We start from the raw sequence: 25073 nt of genomic DNA on the forward strand, positions 1-25073 counted from the left end.
GCCACGTGCTCAGGCCCCTATGCCTAAAAAACAAATGATCAAAATGGCTGAGGATTTAATTATGTTGATCAGGGGTTCCCAACCCCCTCCTGCTAAGAGGCCTAGGCAAGGCACTGATTATGAATCTTCAGATCAGGTTTCCATTTCTTCTAATTCCTCTTCTGATCAGGAATTTTCTATTCCCTCTTCTGAGGACTTTGATGCAGAAGAATCCATCCCTTCTGCTTCTCCTCCTGAGGATTTTTCTTTTGGAGAGACTTTGCATACCTTAAGGGAACATTTTCATTGGAAGAGTCAGGATTTTTCAGAATTCAAAAAGAGGCTTAGGGATTTTCTTCTTCTTCCTCAGCATAGGCCTTTGGTTATGCCTCCTGTTTTAGACATTGTTGATGATGTTTTCTCAGAATCCAGTATGGCTCCTGATTCCCTGCCTTCGGCTCCTAGTAAGCCAGACAAATATTACAGGGTTCCTGACTCCCACAATTTTCTTTTCAAAAATCCTACTGCTGATCCTGAAACAATTTCTCAGGGTCCCAATGGTGTTAAGGCTACTACTGCTAAAAATCCTACCCCTTCTGATAGAGACTCCAGGGCACTGGATAGAATGGGTAAGAAGGTTTATACATCTACAACCCTGGCAGTCAGGGCTTTAAACTGTCAATTTCATATGCTTAAATATCAACAGCATGTCATGGGCTTACTGAAACAGAAAATGATGTTGATTACTGATTGTGTAGAAAATAAAGAGCTACATGATTTATTGCATTCAGCTGAACAAGTTGGAAAGCATACTTTGCAATGTGGTTTTGATTCCTTGGAGGCCTCTTGCAGGGCCGCTGTAACTGTATCCGTGATAAGAAGGCATGCTTGGCTCAAGGAGCAAAATCTGCCTGATCATGTTAAAGCTAAATTGCTGGATGCTCCTTTACGGCAGGACAGTCTGTTTGGTAGTAAGGCAGAAGAAGTTTTGAAAAAGATGGAAGACAAAGCTAAATCTATGCAAACTGTAAAATATTTCTTGCAAGTGCAGCCACCCAGGTTCAGTAGGCACTGGCCTATTAAGAATTGGTCCTTTCCAGTACCCAACAGAGCCGCTCAGGTCAAAACCAGACATTCCAAGGGCTCCAGGTTTCAGTCACAAGGATCTTGCAGGACAAAACAGTGGGGTGCCTCCACCTCCAAATCAGGAAGTAACAAAGCACCACCTTACGGTAAAACAATCTCAATTACTTTCCTCTGCCATTTCCAAGCACTTATCTTTTGGCAGCCCCTTTGGGGGGAAAATTAGCACTTCATGCTCAAAATTGACATCTAATTACCCAGGGCAAGTGAGTCTTAAATATAGTATCCCAGGGATACAAATTTCATTTCCACACATTGCCAACTTCAAATGGCTCGCCAGATCTGCCTCCAAATCAGTGGGCAGAGGCCCAGAAAAAAGTCATGTCCCTCATGGATATGGGAGCTATTCAACCAGTACCAGAAAAGGAAAAAGGACAAGGTTTTTATTCAAGACTTTTCCTGGTACCCAGAAAATACAAATCATGGCGTTGAATTCTGGACTTATCCATTCTAAATACTTTCCTGGACATTCCAAAATTCAAGATGCTGACTCTACAACAGCTACTGCCTATGCTAGGCAAGAATGCCTGGTTGGTAACTCTAGGCTTAAAAGAGGCATACCTGCATATCCCAATCAGGGAATCTTGCAGAAGATACCTCCGCTTCAAAGCAGGCTATTGGCATTACCATTTCTCTGCACTGCCCTTTGGCTTACCTACTGTGCCCAGGGTCTTTACAAAGTGCCTGGCACCAGTAATTGCATTCTGCAGACAAAGAAGCATACAAATGTATCCTTATCTGGACGACTGTCTCATTCAGGCAGAGGACAAGGACACTCTTCAACATCTGACGTTTGTAAAAAGGCTTCTAACATGCCTAGGGTACACAATAAACGAAAAGAAATCACAACTTGTACCCTCTCAAATAATTACATTCCTGGGTGCAAGCTTGAATACAACTGCCCAGGTGGCTTACCTCACGCCAGACAAACAAGTTCAATTGATAACATACTTCAAACAAGTGGCCACAAAAACCCAGCTATCTGCGAGACAGATTCTGCAGGCTGTGGGGTTCATGACATCCTGCATTCTACTAATTCCATATGCAAGACTGCATATGAGGAAACTTCAATTTTACCTAAAAAGCTTATGGAGTCAACATTGTCACAGCCTGGAAACAATGATTCCTCTCATTCCTTGCCTGCAACAGGAGTTCCTTTGGTGGGCAGAGGCCTGTCACCAAAACAAGGGACTGTCATTCATTCTACCTGCTGCCACCCAAACCCTGACTATAGATGCATCAGACTATGCTTGGTGGGCCCATCTGGCAGAGAGATGCATTCAGGACGAATGTAGCCCAAATCAGATGCACCTACATATCAACCAGAAAGAAATGCTAGCTGTACAGAATGCTCTGACAGCCTTCAAGGACTTCCTTCATTCAGGACAACTACTGATGAAGACAGACAACACCACAGTTATGTGTCACATAAACAAGCAGGGGGGGGATACCCACTCCTACCCCCTTTGCAGACTAGCCTTGGCCTTGAGGAACACAGCTTTGACTTACCAAATACATCTACAGGCTCAACATCTACAGGCTCAATTCCTGCCAGGAAAGCAAAATACTCTGGCAGATGACCTAAGCAGAAATCTTATGGACCCACATGAATGGAAACTGGATCCACAAATCTTCAGTATGTTGACACGAAAATGGGGGAGCCCAGACATAGATCTTTTTGCCTCTCCCCAGAACTACCAGTTAGACAAGTTCTGCACAAGAATTCATCGCAAAAAAAGCTTGGAAAGTGGATGCTGTATCCTTCAGCTGGAAAAACCTATCAGTCTATGCCTTTCCCCCTCTGCCTCTGCTCTCCAAGGTTTTACTAAAAGTCAGACAAGGAAAACCAAAAATGATTCTGATTGCTCCAGATTGGCCTCACCAACACTGGTATCCACTTTTAAGGAATATGTCACACCTTCCTCCATGGTACTTGCCTCAGACACCTCATCTATTGTCTCAGCAGGACTATCAAATTCTGCACACACTGCTCCAAACTCTGAATCTTGCAGCATGGCTAATCAACTAATTTCATCAATCACATCTCTCAGTAAACCTGTGATGGATGTCATTTTGGGGTCTAGAAGGGCTAGTACTAGAAAATATTATGCTGATAAATGGAAGAGATTCTGTGCCTGGAACCAAGCACAAGGAATAAACACAGCAATGCCAAATATTCCTCAGATTCTACAATATTTAACTGAGATGCTTCACAAGGGCCTATCTTTTTTTTCTATACAAATCCATGCCTCTGCCATCTCGGCTCATTACAACACAGAGCCTCCTCTCTTTTCTCATCCCCTGCTAAAGCAGTACCTCAGAGGAGCCAAAAATTTGAGACCCCCCCCCCCCCGGTGAGCACCAACTCCTGCATGGGACCTCAATTTTGTGCTGTAAAAACTCAGCCTATCTCCTTTTGAACCAGCTGCTACTGCAGACATAAAATTTCTTTCCTGGAAGACAGCCTTTCTTTTAGCAGTCACTTCAGCTAGAAGGATTTCATAGCTACAGGCTCTCATGGCAGTGGAGCCTTTCATTATCTTTTATCCGGGCAGGGTGGCCCTCAGGACCAGACCTTCTTTTATGCCTAAGATGGTATCCAGTGTGGTTCTTCACCAGACCATTCATCTGCCAACTTTTTTCCCAAATCCACAGAACAAGGGGGAGCAGATTCTGCATTCATTGGATGTACACAGACAACTAAGATTCTACTTAAACAGGACAGAATCTCTAAGAAAGTCTGAGCAACTACTGGTGGCATTTGCTGCAGGGACAGAGGGGAAGGCAATCTCAAAGCAGACTGTTTCAAAATGGATAAGCCATTGTATTCGTTTCTGCTACATGCATCAATCTAATTCCATCAGGGCTGCATCTACTTCGGCAGCTTTTTTCAGAGGGGTTCCTACCAGAGACATTCTAGAAGCTGCTACTTGGTGCTCAGTTCATACGTTCACAAAACGTTACCATTTACCTCTCTTCTCTAAACCCAGGGCAGGTTTTGCCACTGCTGTCCTGCAGGGCCTTATAGCTGCTCCTAATGCTATATAATTCCATCCTCCTATCCATAGCTTTGGGATTCTACCCAAATGTAATGACTGCAACAGTGAAACACGAAGAACATAGTAAAGTTGTGTACACTTACCATAAATGTAGATGTTCAAGTGTATTCACTGTTGCAGTCCGGGTTACCCACCCGCCAGCCCCCTTTCTTCTCTATTATTGTACCTCTTCTTTCCTTCACTATGCTCAAAAGCCTTTTTGGTGTATTTGCTTTTTAGTTGGAGGTACATTTTTTTGTGTTCTAAATTACATGTATATATATATATATTTTTTTTTTTTTTTTTTTTTTTCTTCCTCTCCCCATTTGGGGGCACCTGACATCTGGGGCTAGAAAAACTGATTAAAATGGCATCAGCTGCATGTTTTATACCCCTGACGTCATGGAAGAGGGGACAGCAACCGACGCAGGACCCAAGACTTTGTTATTCAGGCTGACTGAGGGCAACCTGCCAGCAGATAACCCAAATGTAATGACTGCAACAGTGAATACACTCGAACATCTACATTTATGGTAAGTGTACACAACTGTACTTTCCTATGAGAAGTGCGACTGTGGCTTGTTCTTATGAGAAGTGCGACTGTGGCTTGTTCCTATGAGAAGTGCAACTGTGGCTTGTTCCTAGGAGAAGTGTGACTGTGGCTTGTTCCTAGGAGGAGTGCGATTGTGGCTTGTTCTTAGGAGGAGTGCTACTGTGGCTTCTTCCTAGGAGAAGTGCGTCTGTGGCTTCTTCCTAGGAGGAGTGCGACTGTGGCTTGTTCCTAGGCGAAGTGCGTCTGTGGCTTGTTCCTGGGCGAAGTGCGTCTGTGGCTTGTTCCTAGGCAAAGTGCGTCTGTGGCTTGTTCCTAGGCGAAGTGCGTCTGAGGCTTGTTCCTAGGCGAAGTGCGTCTGTGGCTTGTTCCTAGGCGAAGTGCGTCTGTGACTTGTTCCTAGGCGAAGTGCGTCTGTGGCTTGTTCCTAGGCGAAGTGCGTCTGTGGCTTGTTCCTAGGAGAGAAGTGCGACTGTGGCTTGTTCCTAGGAGAAGTGCAACTGTAGCTTGTTCCTATGAGAAGTGAGACTGTGGCAAATCATCTGCACTAGCAGTCATAACGAGTGTCTGTCGGAGTCTTGTGACACTTGTGTCAGGTTTAAGGAAACTAGTCTAAGGAGATGATAGAAGCAGCTTTGTGCCTTTTTCTTAGAATTACAAGTTCAGGAGGAGCATTTCCTTGTTGCTTCATACAGGCAGAGGGGATCTCCATCCTGTCCTCAGCTTCTCTCCTCCTAGTAATCCAGAGAAATATGGTTCATATAGAGCCGTTTGGTCTTTTAAAAAGCTTTTCTTTGTTATTTTGAATGAGCCAGTTAAGCATTCTTTAAAGCTAAACCTACTAAATTGGTAGGATCAGCGCAATGCCTTCTGTAGGTGCAGGTTTTTGGAAACCACTGTGATAGCAGATTTCCCCTACTTCTCATTGTTCAGGAGTGGAGTTAAGTTTGAGAGCATTAATGGTCTTTTTACCTGCATACTCCATACATACTTCAGCTCAAGGAGCTGCCTCCTGTCCCCTTAATTCTGGAGGTCTCCTCTTCCTGCTATTGATTTTGCTGAACTTGTCAAGGCCATTGTAGAGTTTTGAGGCAGGCAGGTAATTTATTGGTCCATGTCTTGCTTTGAATTTACAGTTAAAAGTGAGTAAAGGGCTGTTTTTGCATCTGAGTTGTAAAAGGGATGGGAGACAGGTGTGACAGTGAGAATATGTGCTGGAGAAAATAAAGTGTTTGAAATTGTTTATTAAGTGCTTCTTTTGGCCATTGCCCAGATAAACGAGTTAGATTTTTGTGGCATTTCTACTAGGAGATTAAGAAGAGTATGCAATAGTATTGTGTGTGTGTGTGTGTGTGTTATATATCTATATATATATATATATATCTATATATATATATATATATATATATATATCTATATATATATATATATATATATAGCTATCTATCTATATCTTTATCTATATATATATATATATATATATATATATACACACACACATACACACACACATGCATATAAAATGAGTTATAGTGATGGTTTTCAGAATACATTTCCCCCATTAAATATCTAAAGCACTAAACATTTATTTATTTAACATTTGTTAACCAGGAAAGTCTGACTTAGAACGAAGCCAGTTTTCAGCGGAGGCCCGGGGAGAAATGCTCCAGACGCATGTCTTTGTAATGTGGGAGGAAACTTGTGCACCCGGAGGAGACCCACACGAATGCAGGGAGGACATGCAGACTCCACACAGAAGGCACCCCAGCTGAGAATCGAACCAGGGTACTTCTTGCTGTGAGGTGACAGCGCTACCGCTGCACCACTGCGCTGCCCAGACACGTGATGCATTTATAATGTATTATTTATAAAATATGCATTTGAATATAACAATGCATACTGTCAATTTGACTATGAGATGAACTTATGATACTTATAAATAAATTTATAACAAAAAGCTTTTTTCAGCAATTGTCTGCTATATAGTAGTAAAAAAGTGCAATGCATTTATAAAAATTGTAATGAATTTTTACTTATAATCATTTAATAGTTCAGCCGTAGCTTCATTTACTTAGCATTCACTAGTGGGTCTTTACGTGGGTGGCAATATCACCACAGTGCACAATGTACGTGAGGCATCATGGTACGATGTAGCATGATCCCCCTAAACATAAAGTGAGGCCCATTGTAAAATATCACTGCACATTCTCTGTAGTCAGCAGTTCAGTGGGGCAGGTGACATTTAACACTGCAGAAGGAGCTGCCAGGCTGGCCAGATGTGACATAGCTGTGTCCCACCACTCCTGCTAGTGAGGACAATGAACCCACAGCTCATTGCCAAAAGAGCCATCAAGAGGGTTTATCACACCAGTAAGGATGCAAGTATGCCACAAGCTACTAACATACTACCACTTGTAGCAGACCCTTTGCAGGGATGTTTAAATGCAAGTCTGCTGTGTTTAACTTTACTAATGTTTATGAACACTTAAAGACGTAATTAATAGATCATTTCTGTTTTCTTGCTGGTACAATATTCAGCATGTGAGATTTATGGAAATTTGGTCTGGGTTTAAAATGTACTGTAGTTTGCCAAGCACAATTCAGTAGACGTACTTTAAATTTTGTCAAGTTTATGTTACAAGTTAATATTCTGTTTGAGTTGTTACTGTTGAAAAAGAGGCTAATATACTTTAATCCGAGTTAATTACATAAAGTTGAAGCCTACCGAAGGACACTTTTATACATAGTGTGTAGTGTTTATTAGACTTTTCATCCTTTTTCTTCCACAAGATGAAAGACGGAAGACGAACATCTAGTTTAAAAGCTAGCTATGAAGCCTTCAAAAATAATGATTTTCAGATCACACGAGAATTTTCCTTACCGAGAGAAACTTCTGGGTATTCTTCTTCAGCACTAGCATCTACATTAACACAAAGTTTGAGTTCATCGTCTGCTGATTCCAGGAGTGGGCGAAAAAGCAAGTATGTTTTATTTGTTTGCTTATTTTTTGTGAACTTTTCTTATAGTTTAAAGAAAGACTACACAATGTGCAGTTTTTTTATATGTTATATTTTTTATATTTACTGGTGTTGTACTGCTATTCACAGTAACAGATGTTCTTAGTGTTTCACTGTTGCAGTCATCACACTTGGGTTATCTGCCTGCAGGTAGCCCTCAGTCGGCCCGAATACCAGAGTCTTGGAATTGCTGCATCGGATGCTGTCGCCTCTTCCATGACGTCAGTCATCAAGGGTATAAAACATGCAGCCGACGCCATTACATCAGCTTTTCTTGCCGTGCGGGAGCCCGAAGCAGAAGCGGTTCACAAGTGCAGGTCGGCCGCTAATTGAGTTTCAAAACTCAAGTCTTATAAAGCTAAGTACCCTGTTAGGGATCCTTTTTTTTTGCTCTAACCGATGTCAGAAAAAGTTAACAATTTTCTTGCCTGTTGAAAGCAAGTACCTCACAGAGATTTTCATTCTTACTGCGTCACCTGTTTAGGCCCAGACCACGATGTCCCTCGCTGTCAGTTTTGTGCCTTATTCAACCCCCAAACTATTCGTTGTTGGGCTATTTTTGTGTCTAAATTCTTTTGCTTTCGTTCTCCGTATTTCGAATTGGCTTTGATAAGCCATCCGACTACCGATATTCTAAAAAAACGCAAAGATAAAGACAGAGACAGACCGCATAGTCCAAAACTGCCGACGACGCTTCCGTTAAGCTAGTCGCCAGTCCGCCGGTACTCAGTGAGGTGCTTTCGCAGCCCCTGTTACCTGCTTCTGCAGATTCGCAGGCCTCTACTGAGACCCATTCAGAGTCCGAGATGCTTCTCAACTATGGAACCTGTGGTTGTCGCTACCTTGGATGGATCCGGAGCTGCTGTGCAGGCACCGGCTTCTGAGGATGTATTCAAACTTTCCGATGTTCGTATTAAACCAACTACTGTGTTAATGACTAAAACTACCGAATTTCTCAGGCCAGAGTTCGTACTATGCCTAGGAAACCGACGACCAAAGCGCATTCTCAAGCTCCCATGCCACAGAAACAAATCCTTAGAATGGCTGAAGACCTTATTACTTTAATTCGCGAAAGCCAGCCTTCCCCCTTTAAAAGACAAAGAATTGATTTTCCTTCTGATTCTACAGACCATGAGTCCCATGACTCTGACCCCTGTGATTGCCAAGAGATACCCTTATCTACCTATGAGGATTCAGATGCAGAGGATTCCATTCCCTCTGCCTCCCCCCCAGAAGACTTTTCTTTCGGTGAAACCCTGCATACCTTAAGAGAGCATTTCCGCTGGGAATGCCAGGACTACTCAGAGTCCAAAAAGAGATTCAGGGAATTTTTAGACTTGCCTCAGCATAGGCCTCTAGCTGTACCCCCTGTCCTGGAGACTCAGGGAATTTTTAGACTTGCCTCAGCATAGGCCTCTAGCTCTACCCCCTGTCCTGGATATTGAAGATGATGTCTTCATGGAATCCAGCCTTACCCCTGATACTTTACCTCCAGCTCATAGAAAGCCTGACATGTACTACAAAGTACCTGGCTCTCTCAAATTTTTCTTTAAAAATCCCACTGCGGATCCAGAGATCATTTCCCAGGGATCTAAAGGTATTAAGACTACTACAGCCAAAACCCTACTCCTTAGGACAAGGATTCTAAGGCTCTAGACAGGTGGGGTAAGAAGATATATACCTCTGCAACTCTTGCTATCAGGGCTTTAAATTGCCAGTTTCACATATTGAAGTACAAGCAGCATATTATGGAACTAATTAAACAAAAAATGTTGATTCCTGATTGTGCAGAAAATAAAGACTTACAAGAGTTAATGCATTCTGCAAACCAAGTTGGTAAACATACTTTACAGTGTGGTTTTGATGCCTTAGAAGTATCTTGCAGGGATGCTGTCACTAGGTCTTTTCTGAGAAGGCATGCTTGGCTGAAGGAACAAATCTTGCCAGACCATGTCAAAGCAAAATTACTAGGTGCTCCATTAAACCAAGAATATTTGTTTGGCTCAGAAGCAGAAGTTCTTAAAAAGATGGAGGAAAAAGCTAAATCTATGCAAACTGTTAAAGATTTCTTACAGGTACAGCCATCTAGATTCAGTAGGCACTGTCCTTCAAAAGCTGGTCCTTTCCAGTCCCTCCCAGACCTTTCGCAGTCCAAACCCAGGGGCAACAGACCACAAAGACTACAGTCTCAGGGTATGCACAGATCTAAACAATGGAATGCTCCCTCCTCAAAAACAGGGAGTGGTAAGCCACCCCCGTACGGAAAAAGTTCACAATGACTTGTCCTTCATCCTTCCCAGCCATGCCCAAGTACTTGCACCCCTAGGAGGAAAACTCGCCCTGCATGCAAAAAACTGGGAGTATATTACCCAGGACCGATGGGTCTTAAACATTGTATCCCAGGGATACAGATTCTACTTCCACTCACTGCCACCCCCAAGCGGATTGCCAGACCTTCCTCCAAACCAGTGGGCAGATGCCCAAAAGCAAGTACTTTCTCTTCTCAGTATCAGGGCTATTCAACCTGTTCCAACAGAGCAAAGGGGACAGGGTTTCTACTCCAGACTGTTCCTGGTGCCCAGAAAAGAGAACTCTTGGCGCCCTATTCTGGATCTGTCAACTCTCAACACCTTCCTGGTGGTACCAAAATTCAAAATGCTTACACTCCAGCAGGTGCTTCCTGTGCTAGCCAAGGACTCCTGGTTAGTCACCCTAGACTTAAAAGAAGCTTATCTGCGCATCCCCATAAGGAAATCTTGAAGGAAATATCTACTGTTCATCGTGTTTCACTGTTGCAGTCATTACATTTGGGTAATCTGCTGGCAGGTGGCCCTCAGTCAGCCTGATTAACAAAGTCTTGGGTCCTGCGTCGGTTGCTGTCCCTTCTTCCATGACGTCAGGTTGTCAGGGGTATAAAACATGCAGCCAACACCATTACATCAGTCTTTCTTGCTGTGCGGTGCCCGAAGCAGAAGCAGTTGGCAAGTGCCGGTCGGCCGACCCCTGAAATTTTCGTTTTCGAGTTTCAGAACCGAAGTCTTCAACTTAAAGCTAAGTACCCCATTGGGGAAACTTTTTCTTGCTCCTTACCGATGTCAGTAAAAGTTAATAATTGTATTACTTGTAGGAAGCAAATACCTCATAAGGATTTTCATTTTTGCTGTATTCCTTGCCTAGGCCCTGACCACAACGTACCTTGCTCTCGGTTTTGTGCTTTATTTAATCAACGCACTCTCCGTCGTCTGTACATTTTTGCTTCAAAATATTTTGGTTCTCGGTTTAATTATCCAGAAATGACGGTTAGCCATCCGACTACCAGAATACCAAAATAACGCAAAGAAAAAGACAGAGACAGGCCATTGAGGTCCAAAACTGCCGACGATGCTTCTCCTAAGCCAGTCGCCAGTTCGCCGGTACTCAGTGAGGCGCTTTCGCAGCCCCTAATACCCGCTACTTCTGATTCGCAAGCCTCTACTGAGGCCCATTCGGAGTCCGGTATGCCTCGAGATGCTTCACATATGGAACCCACGGATGTCTCTACCTTGGATGGGTCCGGAGCCACTGAGCAGGCACCGGCTTCTGAGGGTGTATTCAAGCCTACAGACTTGCATATTAAACCGACTCCAACTTCAGTGCTAAGGCCTAAATCTCACTCTGTCTAAAAAAACGATGCCCAGGCCACATGTTCAGGCCCCTATGCCTAAAAAACAAATGATCAAAATGGCTCAAGATTTAATTACTCTTATCAGGGTTAGTCAACCCCCCCCCCCAGAGAGGCCTAGGATTGAATTTGACTATGACTCTTCTGAACAGGACTCTGTTTCTTCTAATGATCTGGATTTGTCCATGCCTACTTATGAGGACTCTGATGCAGAGGATTCCATTCCCTGTGTTTCTCCGCCTGAGGATTTCTCTTTTAGGGAAACTTTACATACCTTAAGTGAGCATTTCCACTGGGAAAGTCAGGATTTCTCTGAATCCAAAAAGAGGCTTAGGGATTTCCTTCTTCTTCCTCAGCATAGGCCTTTGGCTGTACCTCCAGTTCTAGATATTGTTGATGATGTGTTTTCAGAATCCAGTATGGCCCCTGATTCCTTGCCTCCAGCCCCTAGCAAACCAGACACGTACTACAGGGTTCCTGTATCCCACAAATTCCTTTTCAAAAATCCTGTTGCAGACCCTGAAACCATTTCTCTGGGGTCCAAGAGCATTAAGGCTTCTACTGGTAAAAATCATACCCCTTCTGATAGAGACTTCAGGGCGCTGGATAGATGGGGTAAAAAGGTTTATACTTCTGCAACCTTGGCAATCAGGGCTTTAAGCTGTCAATTTCATATGCTTAAATATCAACATCATATCATGGGACTACTTAAACAGAAAATGATGTTAATTTCTAACTGTGTGGAAAATAGATTTACAGGATTTATTACATTCAGCTGAACAAATTGGAAAACATACTTTGCAATGTGGTTTTGATTCTTTGGAGGCCTCTTGCAGGGCTACTGTAACTGAGTCTGTGCTAAGAAGGCATGCTTGGCTCAAAGAGAAAACTTTCCCTGATCGTGTTCATAGGTTTCATAGGTTCATACTAGGCTATCTGCCCTAGGGCATTTATAAGCCTAGCCAGAGTATGTTTGGCTTTCGCCACCCATTTTAAATTAATTTTGCTATGCCCTTTTTCGAGGTTAGTATACTGTGCCTCTGTCTAACAGTGACACAGAAGTGATACCCGGGGTAAACCTATGATCTCCCATCCACTCATCAAGATTCCTCTTGAAGAGAGTCATTGAGGGACTCTGCCTAACCTGGACTGGGATTTTATTCCATAGTGAAGGGAGCCTCTGGGTTATGAATCTGTCCCTCCAGCATGTCCTATTTATTTCAGTGCTGAGGGACAGATTCAGTGTAGCTCGATGGGATTTGGATTTTTTGAGGTGCAGCATGTCCCTTAATTCCGGGTTGGACATGGCCTTATACGTCAGGCATAGGTCACCTCTGAGCAGTCGGTATGCCACTGAGTAGAGCTGGAGTTTCTTTAACCGGGCAGCATATGGCATCTGTTTGAGCCCTTTGATCCTCTTGGTGAGGTACTTTTGGGGTCTTTCCAGTTGCTGCAGGTGTTTGGTAAGGTACATCCCAAAAGGGGCATTGTACTCTATTATGGGCCTGATGAGGGATGAGTAAAGAGGCACGATGACCTCCCCTAATCTAGATGTGAATCCCTTCATGATTAGGTGGGCTATATAAAATGTTTTTCTAACCACTTTGGCCACGTGGTTGTCAAATGAGAGATTGCTATCAACTTGGGTCCCCAGGTCCCTAATGACTTCTTCTGTACTTAATGGATTACCACCTATGTGGTAATTTGTGGGCACGTTGTTTTTGCCAAAGGGGATGACTATACACTTTTTGGCATTTAGCTTGAGGCCATGGCTCTGGCACCAGTTGTCTGTTTCTATGAGGCCCTTTTGGAGGATGCTTGTGTCGGCTGGAGAGTCGATTATGGCACCCAGTTTCCAGTCATCTGCGAACTTGGTCAGCCACAGTCCTTCCGTGTTGGCCTGTACCTCCGAGAAATATATACCAAACAAGAGAGATCCCAGGACTGAGCCTTGTGGGACGCCACTTGTAACTGGTTTGGAGTCTGACATGGCTCCAGCAATTCTAACCATGTGGGTTCTGTCCTTGAGCCAGTTTGCAACCCATCTAGTGACATAGGGGTTTATATTTAAGCTGGTGAGCTTATCTATAATGCCCGAGTGGGGTATTGTATCGAAGGCTTTTGAGGTCCAGATAGGCTGTGTGGACCACCTTCCCTTCGTCAGTGGCCTTGGTGACTGTTTCAAAGAAGTCAACCAGGTTTAAGAGGCAGGATCTGCCCTTAACAAAGCCAAACTGGGTAGGATCCAGTGTCTGTAGGTCCCCAATATCTTTATTTATGAGGTCCATAATGATCCTTTCCATAGCTTTGCAGACCAAGCTAGTCAGGCTTATGGGGCGATAGTTTCCAGGGTCCGTTGAGGCACCACCTTTGTGGAGAGGGACCACTGTTGCTGTACGCCACTCTTTGGGTACTTATCCTGTAGTAAGGCTGAGATTGAACAGTAGTTTTATGTTTGGGTTTAGCTCTTCTTGGAGTTCATGTAGGACGCAGCCTGGGACACCGTCTGGTCCCATTGATGCTGTGTTTTTTGCTTTGGAGGCGGCTCCCACCTGAGCATCTGAGATGTCGGGGGGGGGGCAGCACTCTGCTGGGATAGATATTTGCCCTTTTGGTGGGGGGGGGGGAGTTTGCACTGAACCTGTCAGCTAGGATGTTGGCAATGTCTGTGGGATCAGTGTATTTTTTGTCATTTTGGACTAATTCTGAGCATATCTGCGAATTCCCACCCAGGTTCCTAACATAACTAAAGAAAGCCTTGTGATTATCTTTAGTGTCCGGTGCAATTTTTCTCTCGAAGCTGGCCTTTGACGATTTTATGAGTGCCCTTAGTTTTTTGCTGATACTGATCAGAGATGCCTTCCCTTTTTGGGATTTTGCTCTATCATGTAGTAGCTTCCTCCTTCTATTGTATAGTTTGTTTATGGCTGGGGTCCACCAGACAGGTCGTCTGCCTTTGGAGGATTGGGTCTTGGTTTTATTTGGGATTGCATGATCCATGCATTCCTGAAGGTGTTCATAGAATGCATTTATAAAGGATTCTGCGGTCTGGGCCGTATTTTCCACAGGCCCAGGGGCTTTGAAGGATTCCACCTCGGTTTTGAGGAGTGTGAAATTTGCTTTAGAGAAGTTTTTCACTGTGGTTTTCTGGGCAGGGGGTGGGGTCGGGATGTGAATATCCAGTGAAATCAGTTTATGGTCTGATCTTACCAGTGAGGGATACACTTCTGGTCTGGAGCATAGAGTCCCCATGTTGGTGATGATCAGGTCCAGTATGTTTTCCCCTCTTGTGGGAGTGGTAACAAGTTGTTCCATAGCATTTGAGTTTATGAATTCTAGGAACCTTTGGGCAAGGGTGTTGGAGCTAGAGTAATGCTCCCAATCTATGTTTGGGTAGTTGAAGTCACCCAATATAATGGTGTTGGAGAGACCTTCATATTTTCCAGTGTTCTCAGGAAGGCCGAGTGGGGTTCCTGGGTTTGGGAGGGTGGTCTGTAGCAGGCTATAAACTGGAAGGCAGTTTTACCCACTGTTAGTTGCACATGGATAGTCTCTGATGCTTCGTGCTTTGCCACCAACCTGGAGGTGTGGGTATCTTTGATGAATATCGATACTCCCCTCCTTTTGTGGTTCGGTCCAAGTTTTGGGGCGAAAAGCATGGTATGAGGTATAACCTGGTAGTGCTGGGGTGCTCTCGAGTCCTGAACCAGGTTTCTGTTACTGCACAGATATCGATGTTCTCCATGCTAAGGAGAGTTTCGAGTCGTGCATCTTGAGGTTTAGACTTCTAGCGTTGAGTAGCATTACTCTTAGTTTCTTATCCCTTGTGATACCTATGGAGGTGGGTTTGTCTTTTGAGCCTTGCCTAAAAAAGGCACTATGAGGGTAGCAAGAGCCTTTGCCAATATCCGAAAGCCCAGGGGTGACAGGTGCAAGCCGTCCCTAGCAAAGCATCGTGGCTTGTCGTGCATATCATCCCACGCTGACAGGCATTGGATCCCCTTTGAATGACACCAATACTTAAGCCTTGTTGAAATTGATCATCTTGTCTTCATATTGTGGCATCATTCTTGGTGAGGGTAAGATGCTACTCAAGGTCAGGGTCATACCAGCCTGGGCTACATGCTCAGAGAGCTCCTCTATGTCTCTTTTCATGTAGTCCAGGGAGGTACGTCTCAGGTCATTCACACCAGCATGGACAATGACTGAGTCATATTTGTACTTGCCTTGGAGTGACCTGAGTGCTTGTGTTATGTGGCGGATCCTAGCGCCAGACAGGCTGCTCACCGTGACCTTCTCCTTGTTCAGCCTGGTGAGCGGGACGTCAGTGTGCCTGACAATAGAGTCACCTATTACAAGTGTATCAGGTGTGTTGTTTAGCCTTAAGGGCTGTGACTGTTTGGCACACTGGCTTTGTGAGATATGTGTTTTGTTTTGGGGTAGCGGTTGCTTGGGTGTCTGCTTTGGAGGTCTCTGCTGCTTAGGCAGATCTTTATTTAGAGCCTCCAAGTATGTTTTTGTGTGATTATGTGTTTGGTTTGCTGTCGTGGTAGGTCTATGTGAGACTGGAATTGTAGTGAGTGTGGTTTCCTTCTCCTCCTGACTGGTTATGCCAGTACTGAGTTGAGAGAGCTTAGCTTCCAGTTTGGCTATATGGTTGCATCTCTCACATGTGTTGGAATTTGTTGGGAGGAGGAGAGGGTTGTCTGTGTACATGAGGCAGTTGTAAAATTGCCTCAAGATTCCCATATTCACCAGCTGGACCGGAGAGGAGATTGACAACTGACCTTTGGACATGCTAGAATAATATTGGGAATTCCTTTATAATTGAAAACAAGGGCCAATGGGGAGCGAAGGTGTAGTGCTTTTAATTTTTAGTGGTGACTTATAATTGCTTTAGTGAGCAAGTGCCAGGTAACAAGTGCAATGTGTTACAGGTAACTTAAATGCAAAAACGACAAACAGTAACTTTCTTTCAAGCGAAGCAAGGAAATAAGTACAGTAAGCAATGCAGATATCACTAGGGATCCACAGAAGCGCTGAGAAGCCGCGTTTTAGGTGGAATTAGCGTTCCAGGGAAATAACAAGCATACAAACAAAGCTAGATTCAGCAGGCCTGGATCTAGTCTATGCTACAGCAAACAAGGTGTACCAATTTCAATAAGATACAGTTCAAATATTCAGGCACTATAAACCTTTAATCAGAAATTCCCAGCTCAGAAGGGCAGAGTCCAGCCTCTCCTCCCACAAGAGTGCAGACCACGAACCTTCTTAATGTAAAATAACTGGCCTGAAGCCCAAGTGCTTAAACCAGAGCTAATACACTTTAAGAATAACAGACACTGAGCTCTCAATCAGCAGTTCCCAACTTAGAAGGATGAAAGCTACCTGTCCTGCCACCACAGTGCATGCCACAAACCTTCCTAATGTAGAACAACTGGTCTGAAGCCCAAGTGCTTAATCCAAAAGACTTAGAGTGATAGCTACACTTTAACCAAGTTACTACCAAGCAGTAATAAATACAACTGAATACTTTAAATAATGCCTGGATTAGTGCTCAAGTTATACAAACAAAGCTAGATTCAGCAGGCCTGGATCTAGTCTATGCTACAGCAAACAAGGTGTACCAATTTCAGTAAGAAGAAATTCAGATATGCATGCACTGTAAGCCTTCAACCAGAAATTCCCAGCTCAGAAGGGCAGAGTCCAGCCTCTCCTCCCACAAGAGTGCAGACCACGAAACCCTCTTAATGTAAAATAACTGGCCTGAAAGCCCAAGTGCTTAAACCAGAATATACTTTTAGAATAACAGACACTGAGCCCTCAATCAGCAGTTCCCAACTTAGAGGGATGTAAGCTACCTGTTCTGCCACTACAGTGCAGACCACAAACCCTCTCAATGTAAAACAACTGGTCTGAAGCCCAAGTGTTTAAACTAAAAGGCTTAGAATGAGTTACACCAAGCAGTAATAAATACAATTGAGAACGTTTAAGATGACGCAAATTAGCAAATTAAAGTAGGAAGAAACACAAGTACAGTAAAAGCAGAAGATTTTTTTTTTTTTTAGAAAAGTAGCAAAAGCAGTAGTAAATACAATTCTCATGCAGTGCAAGCTGGCACACTTGAATATGTAGCAATATTAGTCCACAGACAGTTTGAAAAAATGTAATTAAATTAAAAAGGACTAAAAGCAAGTGCAGAAAGGGTTTATTAGGTAGAATGCGGTAAAGAGATGTCCTGGGGGAGTGTCTTAGATCAAATCTACAGTGGGGTGGGCACTGCAAAAGCCACCAAATTTAAACTACAACCAAGAATAGGGAGGGGGGGTGGCGGAGCAGTTTCAACACAGATGTAAGGAATGTGCAAATTATAAAAAAATATATATACTGATGTCCTTCAAGGATGCATCTGCAGTCTTTACAAATGGGTTGTCCTGTCGTCAGGCAGCCCTTCGGTCGGCCGGATTCCAAAGTCTGGGTCTGACTTCAGCTGGTGTCGCACTTCACCTGACGTCATTGCGGCAAGTTATTCGGGTATAAAGGCATCAGCCGACGCCATTTTCCTCAGTCTTTCTTGCCGCGTGGCGCCCGAAGCAGAAGCTGTTCACAAGTGCCGGTCGGTAAGATCCAGAGATTACTACTACCGAATACTACTTCGAAGACTTCTATAAAGCTAAGTACCCCGTTGAGGACTCTTTCTTGCCTCAGCCGATGTCAGAGAAAGTTAATAACTGTTTATCTTGTGGGAAACAAATACCTCATAAAGATTTCCACTCCTATTGCATACATTGTTTAGGCCCAGACCACGACGTAGCAGCTTGTCTAGCCTGTGCTTCTTTTAACCGACGGACGCTTAGACGTCGCTCGGACTTTGCTGAACAGATTTTCGGCTCCGATTTTGCCTACATTATGCCGTCGGATCCTCTGACTACGCAAATAACTAAAAAACGCAAAGAAAAGGACCGACACTCGCGGTCCGCGGTTTCGGCCGAAACCGCGGTTAAGCAAACCATGAGTGTCTCGGTTTCGGCCGAAACCGAGCAAGCGGTTCTTTCTTCAGCCGATAACATGCCTTCTACCGAGGCCTCTTCTAACCTGGAAGAAACGGCTTCTGAAATCCAACCTTCTGTTGCGGTTTCACAGGATTTATCAGACACCATTCCCCTGGATATTTCAACCCCTGCACGTGGAGCTGCTAGGCCTCCTCCAGCTATGTCTTTTAAGGCCTTTGCCAGGGCTAAAGCAGCCAAAGCATCAAAACCTGTGCCTGCCAAGCCCCCCTCTCACAGGCCCAGCACCAGCTCCCATATGCTTTCTTTGGCTGAGGATCTCATCTCTTTAATTCGTGGAGCCCAGCCTCATCCAGACAGGGCCTCTATCCCTCCTCCAGAAAAGAGGCCTAGAGCAGAGCCCCCTGAGCCAGTATCCACAGATGATTCCTCTGATGACTCAGAACATACAGACCCTCCTGAGGCTTCTTATTCTCCTTACGAAGACTCTGATGCTGAGGAGTCCATCCCTTCAGCCTCTCCTCCTGAGGAATTTTCCTTTGGGGAAACCTTGCATGCTATGAGGGAACAATTTCAGTGGCAGGGCCAAGATTTCTCAGACTCTAGAAAAAGGCTTAGGACCTTTCTACATTTGCCACAGCATAGGCCTTTAGCTACACTCATCACCACTTATATAAGGCTCCTTTTGCAGATCCAGAGACTATCTCCCAGGGTCCTAAAGCTGTAGCAGCTACTTCTTCTAAAAACCCCCTCCCCTCTGAAAGGGAATCCAGGTCCTTAGAGAGATGGGGTAAAAAAGTTTACACCTCTGCTACTTTGTCAGCTAGAACTTTGAACTGCCAATTACATATGATTCAATATCAAGAGTTTATGCTTGACCAGTTGACTAAAAAGCTGTCCTCTGAAGAATCTTTAGATAAAAAGTATGTTCAAGAAATGGTACATAACATACAGCAGGTTAGTAACCATTCTTTAAAATGTGGCTATGATGCACTGGAGGCTTCCTTTAGATCAGCCATGACTGGCACAGTTATCAGGAGGCTTGCATGGTTGAAAGAACAGGCATTACCAGACCATGTCAAATCTAAGCTTTTGGATGCACCTATGGACAAGGTCAATTTATTTGATTCCCCTGCACAGCAGGTACTAAAAAAGATGGAAGAGAAAGCAAAATCTGTGCAAACAGTGAAAGATTTCTTACAAGTTCAACCTCCAAGGTTTAGCAGGAACTGGCCCTCCAAGAATTGGTCCTTTCCGGACTCCTCTAAGGCACAAAGAGGCAGGAATAGGCGCTCTAGAGGCAGAAACCAATCCAGGGGTGCCTACAGGGGTCGCCAGTGGCAGGGTAACAACCAGCGAGGCACGGATACAGCCACCACCACGAGAACAACTCGATCAGAGTGACTTGGCGGTGGCACCTACCAGGGAACAACTAGAAGCACCCTTAGGCGGAAAGCTAACCTTATTTTCAAGAAACTGGCACTGCATTACAAGAAAAATGGATTTTGCAAACTATAGACCAAGGTTACAGGTTCCATTTCCATACTCTACCAGGAAAGAGAGGAATGCCAAACCTACCACCTACTCAAAGGACAGAAGCTCTAAAACAAATATCTCAATTATTAAGAATGAGAGCTGTGGAAAAGGTACCATCTATGGAGCAAGGAAAGGGATTTTACTCCAGACTCCTCCTGGTACCAAGAAAAGAAAACAAATGGAGGCCTATTCTAGACCTGTCCGCTTTAAACACATTCCTCATTGTTCCAAAATTCAAAATGCTGACCCTACAGCAGCTTCTTCCCATGCTGGGCAAGGAGTCTTGGCTGGTAACTCTAGATCTCAAGGAGGCATACCTGCACGTCCCCATAAGACCAATTTGCAGAAGATACCTCAGATTTCTTGCAGGATCAGAGCATTATCAATTCTCAGCATTGCCCTTTGGCTTATCTACTGCGCCCAGAGTGTTCACAAAATGCCTGGCATCAGTAATCGCTCATTGCAGACTTCAGGGGATTCAAATCTATCCCTACCTGGACGACTGCCTGATACAAGCGGACAACGAAAACAAACTAACAGAAGACTTACAAAGAGTCATCTACCTGCTGCAAGCCCTGGGATATACAGTCAATACAAAAAAGTCAAGGCTGATTCCATCCCAAAGAATAACCTTTCTGGGTGCAGAACTGGACACATCAAAACAAATGGCATTTCTAACTGCAGAAAAGAAAGAGCAACTTCCTCTCTACTTCTTGGCATTAACAAAGCAGAACCATCTAACTGCAAGAAAAGTGCTACAAGCTCTAGGTTTCATGGCATCCTGCATAATACTGGTCCCTCATGCCAGGCTGCATATGAGAAAGCTACAGTGGTACCTAAAGAATTTGTGGTCCCAGCACAAGCACAGCCTAGAAACCAAAATTCCAATGATCCCATGCCTGAAGCAAGAGTTCCTATGGTGGGCTCAGGCCTGCCAATCAAACACAGGATTGCCCTTCTGCAAAAGTCAACCAAGACAAACCATCACGACAGATGCCTCAGACCTCGGTTGGGGGGCACACATGCTGGTCAAGTGCATTCAAGGCCTATGGACTCAAGACAAGCTGCATCTGCACATAAATCTAAAAGAAATGATGGCAGTAAAATTGGCAATCCAGGCATTCAGACCTTTTCTCCAAGAAGGCCAGTTGATAAGGACAGACAACACCACAGTTATGTGGTACATCAACAAACAGGGAGGCACACACTCATACCCTCTATGCTGGCTGGCACTGGACCTATGGGATGTGGCTCTGAGCTACAACATTCAGTTACAGGCAATTTATGTACCAGGGAAGGAAAACATTCTAGCAGACATATTAAGCAGAACTACAACAGATGCCCACGAATGGATGCTGCATCCGGACATCTTCAAAACCATCACAAGAGAATGGGGATTACCACAAATAGACTTGTTTGCATCCCCATTCAATCACCAGTTGAAGAAATTCTGCACAAGGACTTACCACCCACTTGCTTGGAAGGTGGACTCCCTATCTTTCAGTTGGAAAAGCCTGACAGCATCGCATTCCCACCACTTCCTTTGATGCACAAGGTGCTTCTGAAGATCAAAGAGGAACGTCCGAGGATCATTCTGATAGCCCCAGACTGGCCAAGACAACATTGGTATCCACTGCTGAGGAGCATGTCCGGGAACAAATATGGACACTGCCCCTGATCCCATTACTGCTAACACAGAACAACTACAACATCCTGCATCCAAACCTAAAAACTCTGCAGCTAACTGCCTGGAACATTACATAACAGCAATTAACCCAAATTTATCCCAAAGGGTTAAAGACATAATCCTGGAGGCTCGTAGACCTTCAACAAGAAAGAATTATGCAGCAAAATGGAAAAGATATCTCATCTGGAGTACTGCAAAGGGGCAAGATGTGACACTGGTGAACATAGCCAACATCCTGGAGTACTTGGCGGAGCTCTTCCATACAGGCCTGTCCTATCCTTCCATCAAGATACATGCATCAGCTATTTCAGCAGAATACAGCTTGGATCCTCCTGTCTTCTCGCATCCTCTGCTCAGACAGTTTCTGAGAGGAATTAAAAATGTAAAACCTCCCAGGAAACCTCCATTGCCAGCATGGCTTTGTGCTAGAAAAACTGACTCTTCCTCCTTTCGAACCAGCAGCAACAGCAGAATTACAATACTTATCCTGGAAGACTGCTTTCCTGCTGGCAATAACTTCAGCAAGAAGGGTCTCTGAACTACAGGCATTAATGGCAGTGCAACCCTTCCTGATCTTCCATCAAGATAGAGTGTCCATGAGAACAAATCCTACATTTATGCCTAAGGTGGTATCCAGAGTCTCTTTAAATCAGGCTATCCACCTTCCTACATTCTTCCCCAACCCACAGAACAGGGGAGAAAGGCTCTTGCATACCTTGGATGTACACAGACAATTACACTACTACCTGGACAGGACAAAAAACAATAGAAAAACTGACCAGCTTCTGGTAGCATATGCAACAGGAAAGGAAGGAAAACCAATTTCTAAACAGACAATCTACAAATGGATAGGAAATTGCATTAGATTTTGTTACTCCTATCATGGAAAGAAAACTCCAGAGAACATCAGGCCTCACTCCACAAGGGCTACAGCCACTACCACAGCTTTCTTACGAGGAGTGGCTACTAAGGACATTATAGAGGCTGCTACTTGGACCTCCGTGCATACATTTGCCAAGCATTATAACTTACCTCTATACTCTAGATCCCGTGCTGGTTTTGCCACTGCTGTTTTGCAAGGGATCCTAACTACACCATAATCTCTTCTCATTTCCTCCTCCCCTAGTTTAGCTATGGTATTCTACCCATTTGTAAAGACTGCAGATGCATCCTTGAAGGACATAGTACAGTTTTGTACCTGCCATAAATGTAGATGTCCGAGAGGAATGCATCTGCAGTCAGGATTACCCACCCTCCTTCCCCTCTGAGGTACTCCTAGGGTATTTGCCAATCTTCAGCTAGCTTGGGGGGGATTTATTATGGTGTATTTGTGCCATCCAAGAGGGCACCTGGCATCTGGGGCAAGAAACACTGAGGAAAATGGCGTCGGCTGATGCCTTTATACCCGAATAACTGCCGCAATGACGTCGGGTGAAGTGCGACACCAGCCGAAGCCAGACCCAGACTTTGGAATCCGGCCGACCGAAGGGCTGCCTGACGACAGGACAACCCATTTGTAAAGACTGTAGATGCATTCCTCTCGGACATCTACATTTATGGTAGGTACAAAACTGTACTTTTTCTATAGATTTGCAGAGCAGTAAGACACAGATATCAAGCAGACAATTTAGCTCTATAATACAGAATAACACAGAAAATATACTCAGCTCTATAACTTGAAGATAGTTCTGTAAGGCTGTCTCTCCTGTTTGAATACAGGTTGTTAATTAAAAGGAGACACAGCACTAGCTAAATTATATCAGCTGAAAGACAAGGCAGGAAATGAGGGAGGGTGGGGGACCAGTTTCAACACAGATGTAAGGAATGTGCAAATTATAAAAAAATATATATACTGTTTTCTATAGATTTGCAGAACAGTAAGACACATATATCAAGCAGACAATTTAGCTCTATAATACAGAATAACACAGAAAATATACTCAGCTCTATAACTTGAAGATAGTTCTGTAAGGCTGTCTCTCCAGTTTGAATACAGGTTGTTAATTAAAAGGGGACACAGCACTAGCTAAATTATATCCGCTGAAAGACAAGGCAGGAAATGGGGGGGGACCAGTTTCAACACAGATGTAAGGAATGTGCAAATTATAAAAAAAATATATATATATATACTGTTTTCTATAGATTTGCAGAGCAGTAAGACACAGATATCAAGCAGACAATTTAGCTCTATAATACAGAATAACACAGAAAATATACTCAGCTCTATAACTTGAAGATAGTTCTGTAAGGCTGTCTCTCCAGTTTGAATACAGGTTGTTAATTAAAAGGAGACACAGCACTAGCTAAATTATATCAGTTGAAAGACAAGGCAGGAAATGAGGGGGGGTGTAGTTGGATGCTCCTTTACAACAGGACCGTCTCTTCAGTAATAAGGCTGAAGAAGTTTTAAAAAAGATGGAAGATAAAGCTAAATCTATGCAAACTGTGAAATATTTCTTACAAGTGCAACCTCCAAGATTTAGTAGGCACTGGCCTACTAAGACCTGGTCCTTTCCAGTCCCTTCGAGAGCCACTCAAGACAAACCCAGACATTCCAAAGGCTCCAGGTTTCAGTCACAAGGGACTTTTAGAACAAAACAACGGGGTGCCTCCACCTCCAAATCTGGAAGCAACAAGGCTTCTCCCTGTGGTAAACAGTCTCAGTGACGTCCCTCTACACTCACCAAGCACTTACCTTTTAGCTGCCCCTTTGGGGGGAAAACTGGCACTTCATGCACGGAACTGGCAACTTATAACCCAGGACAAACAGGTTTTAAATATAGTATCCCAGGGATACAGATTTCATTTCCATACATTGCCAATCCCAAACGGATGGCCAGACCTGTCCCCAAATCAGTGGGCATAGGCCCAGAAACAAGTTCTGTCCCTCATGAACATGGGGGCTATTCATCCAGTACCAGAAGAGCAAAAAGGACAAGGTTTCTACTCGAGACTTTTCCTGGTACCCAGAAAAGACAAATCATGACGTCCAATTCTGGACTTGTCTACTCTGAACAGATTTCTGGACATTCTAAAATTCAAGATGCTGACTCTTCAACAGTTACTTCCTATGCTAGGCAAAGATACCTGGTTGGTAACTCTAGATTTAAAAGAGGCTTACCTGCATATCCCAATCAGGAAATCTTGCAGAAGATACCTCCACGTCAAAGCAGGCTACTTGCATTACCAGTTCTCTGCCCTGCCCTTTGGCTTTTCTACTGCGCCCAGGGTCTTCACAAAGTGCCTGGCTCCAGTAATTGCATTTTGCAGGCAAAGAAAAATTCAAATATATCCATACCTGGATGATTGCCTAATTCAGGCAGAAAACAAGGACTTTCTTCTAAATCATCCTGCGTTTGTAAAAAGGGTTCTAAATTGTCTGGGGTACTCCATAAACGAAAAGAAATCACAACTAGTACCCTCTCAAAAAATTACATTCCTGGGGGCAAGCT

The 25073-nt window shown here is 44.0% G+C and overlaps 1 protein-coding gene across 2 annotated transcripts in view; it reads left to right on the forward strand.

The window, feature by feature from the left end:
- The window catches only part of ING3 (inhibitor of growth family member 3), a 671267-nt gene that overhangs the window by 473136 nt on the left and 173058 nt on the right, over nt 1-25073 (forward strand). For both annotated transcript variants that reach the window (XM_044088740.1, XM_044088739.1), the window contains one exon: nt 7501-7691. In XM_044088740.1, the coding sequence (XP_043944675.1) occupies nt 7501-7691 (191 nt within the window). The remainder of the gene's footprint in view (nt 1-7500; nt 7692-25073) is intronic.

This window comes from Protopterus annectens, chromosome 11.part0 (genome assembly GCF_019279795.1).
Source record: "Protopterus annectens isolate FY-2018-M chromosome 11.part0, PAN1.0, whole genome shotgun sequence".
Taxonomy (NCBI): Eukaryota; Metazoa; Chordata; order Ceratodontiformes; family Protopteridae; genus Protopterus; species Protopterus annectens.